General features: G+C 52.3%; 1 protein-coding gene across 1 annotated transcript; it reads right to left on the bottom strand.

Annotated features, from left to right (window-relative positions):
• Positions 1 to 2183: 2183 nt before the first annotated feature.
• Positions 2184 to 3862, bottom strand: Hoxb4 (homeobox B4). Its single transcript, XM_057776343.1, has 2 exons — positions 3353 to 3862; positions 2184 to 2543 (listed from the first exon to the last, which is right to left on the bottom strand). The coding sequence occupies exons 1-2, from the start codon at positions 3804 to 3806 to the stop codon at positions 2245 to 2247; spliced, it is 753 nt and encodes a 250-aa protein (XP_057632326.1). The 5' UTR covers positions 3807 to 3862; the 3' UTR covers positions 2184 to 2244.
• Between the last annotated feature and the right edge of the window lie 516 nt (positions 3863 to 4378).

The following is a 4378-nucleotide window of genomic DNA, read 5'->3' as shown; positions in this document are numbered from 1 at the left end:
AAACGACCTTTAATTGTATATTCTCTGTGGAGTCTGGAGCTTCTTAGGGAAGAATGTGGCTGCACCCTAGGCCTTTACTGGACCACGGACCCCAAGGCTAGAGTTCCAGACCTTCGAATTTCTTGCCTGTACTGCAGGGAAGTGACCCAAACCTGACAGAGGTTTGTGAGAATCACCTGGACCCCTTCCCCTCCCCCACTCCATTCTAGGGGTAATTGGGATCTCAGATACAGACAGCTATTTGGTCCCCAGCCTTACTTTCGATACTTTCTATGAGAAAGAAAATGAAAATTAATACAGGAGCAGGGCTTCACAAAAGAGGCCATTTGTCTTCTTGATTATCTATTTGCTTGTCAGAGTTTGAGCTATGGCACCGGCTAGTTCCTTTGTAATATAAAAATACTCTGAAAACCTGCAAACACCCAGAAACATCTGTGCAAAAAATTAGACTCATTAAAGTCTTAAACACCTCAGAGGAAAGCGATACCTTCTTAGGTGGGAAGGAAAGAGGCCCGCCTTGTGGAGTTCTCTCTCGAACTTTAATAACCAAAGAGCTGTCTGTCTAGAAGGAGACAGCTTAACTGCATTTTATTTGCTTATGACAAATAAATCACCGTATGAAAGACTTTGCTCTCCTTAAGCCTCTGGTGTCTTACAATGAAACACACACTCCCATTGGGGGCTGGGATCAGCCCTCCCAGTCCTTGCGATCCATTTTTGGACTGGAGGGGAAACAATTTTTTTTAAGTCTCAAACAAAATCTATCCACTCCAAAGGGAAAACAAACCAGTTACCACGATTTGGAAGCCTCTGAGGTAGAAATTCCCATTGGAGCCTTCAAAGCAAAAACAAAAACAAAAAAACCCCACTTCATTGTGAGGCCAAATCCACGAGGGTGCTTAGTGTATACACAGGGCGGCACTTGTTCGTATCTTTAACGTCAACATTCCAACAAAAACACGATGTGACGGTCACAAGAAACCAAACATTTATTTCTGATGTCACTCTGTACAGGACACAAAATTTCACACTAAGGGAAGGTTCTAGTAGGCTCAGGCAGCCTGGAGGTAGGAAGGGGCCTGGTTTGGAATGTCGGGAAGAGAACAAGGGAGAAGACATACATGACATAAAATAATAATAATATTAGCATTAATAATAATAATAATAATAAACGATACAACAGTGATAATGGGAGAAGGCTCTGCAACATTGTCCTTCCAGAGTAGGAGGGCCACAGCATTTTATTTCCTAATTTCACATTCATTTGTGGTCTAAGAGAAGGCCTCTGCCTAAGAACTGTGGATTGGCCAGGAGACATTCCCAGCTCCCAGAACTCAGCTGCCCCTCACCCTGCCAGGCCTGAACAGGACCTTCTAGTAGAAGGCCCTCCTGGGTGTCTCAATCTCTTATATATATATATATATATATATATATATATATATATATATATATATATTTCTTGGGTTCAGATTCTGGAACCCACGTTGTGAAGACCACCCCTGGCTTCCCTTCTGTTCCCCCTTCTAAACCTATGGTGGAAGGGGGTGAGCAGTCATCCCCCACCCACCCATCCAAGGTGGGCACCGACAGGGAGAGAAGTTGTGTGTGTGTTTGTTACCGTGGCCAAAACACTGTGCTATCTGGCAGTCAGAGGGTGCATTCGCTGCGTGTCAGGAGTAAGGGACAAAGAAAGACAATCCAGGCTGCGGTCCAGCAGCGGCAGCAGCAGAGGCGGCAGCAGCGGCCGAGCCCGGCCTCATTTGTTAGCGAGTGTCGAGGTAATGGTCGCCACCGAGGCTCGTCCTCTCCTCGGCAGAGTAAACAAGACAGATGGGCCCAGGCCTGGCATGATTAAAGATGAAACGTGGATCCATCTTCACCAAAGCTGAAAACCAGGCGCAGCAGCCGCCTCCATTTCTCTTTCTGTCTTTCCTTTCTTCCTTCTTCTTTTCTTTCTTTTTCTTTCTTTTTTTTTTTTTTAAGGAAGAAAGCAAGAGACTTGAATCTTGCTTCCGGAGGTCTTCACCCGGCTCCCTATTGTCGTTTCTATAAATAAGGCTTCCCTACCCCCCCTTCTCTGTATTTATTCCTTATAGATAAAGTGGGAGTAGAGTAGATAGGGTTTTTTTTGTTTTTTTTTTTTTTTTGTGGGCGAAGCCTGGGGACCCTCCCATAACCCCGAATCCCCCTTCGGTGCTCGTGCCCACCCCCGCCCCCCAGGTTCGAGCTCCTGCTTGGGGGGCACTAGAGCGCGGGAGGGCCTCCATTGGGCCGGCCAGGGGGTCCTCCGGCTGTGCCCGAAGAGCCACCCGAGCGGATCTTGGTGTTGGGCAACTTGTGGTCTTTTTTCCACTTCATGCGCCGATTCTGGAACCAGATCTTGATCTGGCGCTCCGACAGGCAAAGCGCGTGGGCGATCTCCACCCTCCGGCGCCGCGTCAGGTAGCGATTGTAGTGAAATTCCTTCTCCAGTTCGAGGACTTGCTGGCGAGTGTAGGCGGTCCGAGAGCGCTTGGGCTCCCCGCCGGAGTAATTGGGGTTTACTGGACACACACAGAGAGGGAGAAAGAGAAAGTTTTATTGCCCCCGAAAGGGAGGAGGGAAAGCCCTTTCTTTCTTCCAGCTAACTTCAAGCCTCCAGGTCCTACCACCTCATCTTGGAGGGAGGGGGTCGGAAAAGAAAGACAGACGTCGGGACCCACGGAAAAGAAAAACCTCAAACTTTTGAAAGGCTAAGCTGTCGTCCTTGTTGCCTGGGGGAGGGGGCACTGTGAGGAATCTTGGAAAGATTTCATCTCTCCCTATTTGGCCTGAGGACCCCGGGTGGGAGAATGAAGGGTGGAAGAGGGAGGGGTGTTGCCCTAGACCTTCCCTGGGTTTAGACCCCACCCTCACTGCTCAGATTCCAAACAGCGCCTTCTCCCCAGTAAAAACTTTTGCCCACTTCTCCAGCCAAGGAACAAGCCTGGAAGAAAGGGAAAAAAGAAATACTGGAAGTTGATTCAACTCTCTGCTTAAGTACGGATTACCACCTCCTCCTCCTTTCTCCTCCCCTCCTCCCACACCCCTCCCCAACTTCCAACTTCACTGGGACTGCACATCCCTGGCGGAAAAAGTCGCTGGGAGAATGGAAAAGAGGATGACTTCAAAGGCGCAGGGCCCACCAGGCCATAAAAATTTATGGGCGATGTAATTATGTGGCTCTGAAAACAGGAGACCGTAAATCTCTGGCAATGGCGAGTTTATAGCGGGGGACAATTGGCTTCCCCCAGCTCCCTCCCCCACATGCCTCGGAGGTCCCTTCGCTGTAAAGCGCCGGGGGTGGGAGGGGAAGGGATGCCCACGCACTCACCCGTGCTCACGTGAACTTTGCGCATCCAGGGGTAGACGACGGGCTCTTTGCACGCGGAGTGGGACGGGCTGGGATGCAGGGGGTTCTGGGCGCAGGGAGGCGGCGGGGGGCTGCTGCTGACGGCCTCGCAGCGCTGCCCGGGCTCCGGGAGGAGGGTCCCGGCTGGTGGCTGCACGGGAGCCCGAGGGGACAGCCCGGGTGGTGGCGGGGGCGGCGGGGGCGGCGGAGGCGGCGGGGGCCCGGGGTCTCGGCAGGCCGCGTAGCGCTGCACGGTGCACGGCGCACGGCGCCCGAAGGCCGCCTCGGGCTGGAAGCCGCTCTCTCGCCTCTGGCCGCCGGCGTAGTACCCCGGCGAGTGGTCGCTGGGTAGGTAATCGCTCTGTGAATACTCCTCGCACGGAGGAAACTTGGGGTCGACATAGTTTGAGTTGATCAAAAAGGAACTCATAGCCATTAATTTCTGGGAATTGCCCACAAAATATACTAAAATTTATTCCGACCCCTGACTCGTTTTCCTGTTTCCGAAAGCCCTCCTACTTACTGTCAAGTGAACAAAGTTGGGGGCCCACGTGATCCTCCGAGCCAATGGCCACCCGGCCTGCGATTCCCGGATAAGGAAATCTGCTCACCCGGACCCTACTCCAGCCAAAGAGGTTTATTTCCCCTTCTCTCCCCCTCCCCACCCACCCAACACCAGGATTTACATAGGCTCCTGCGGGGCGACCCCCTCCTCGACTGGCTTTCTCCGAAGCGGAGAGCGGCGAAGAGCTAGGAAGGAGTGAGCTGGTTAAGACTGGAGAGCTTGTTTTTGGGGGGCTGGGAAAAGCACAATCTCTGCATTCCCTCAGAAGTTGGGGCTCCGGGTGTATCCCCCTGCCCTACCTCACCTCCGCCACCCGTTCTCTTCCTTTCATAGGGCCCCATCTTCTCCCCAGGGTGAGTGGGAGCTCACGCACCGGGTGTCTATGTGAGATTAAGTGACTGGCGGGCCAGGGGGCTCCTTCTTGAAAGGGGCACCACTAGGTT

This window comes from Chionomys nivalis, chromosome 7, assembly GCF_950005125.1.
Source record: "Chionomys nivalis chromosome 7, mChiNiv1.1, whole genome shotgun sequence".
Taxonomy (NCBI): Eukaryota; Metazoa; Chordata; class Mammalia; order Rodentia; family Cricetidae; genus Chionomys; species Chionomys nivalis.
The sequence above is the reverse complement of the archived record's forward strand: the minus strand, read 5'-3'. Positions and strand labels throughout refer to the sequence as shown.

Bases quoted from the DNA above. Each gene is read 5' to 3' on its own strand.
- Hoxb4 (XM_057776343.1), bottom strand. From the start codon at position 3,806: ATGGCTATGAGTTCCTTTTTGATCAACTCAAACTATGTCGACCCCAAG. The intron at 2,544-3,352 runs GTGAGTGCGTGG...GTGTGTGTCCAG, and splicing joins CAAAGTTCACGTGAGCACGG to TAAACCCCAATTACTCCGGC.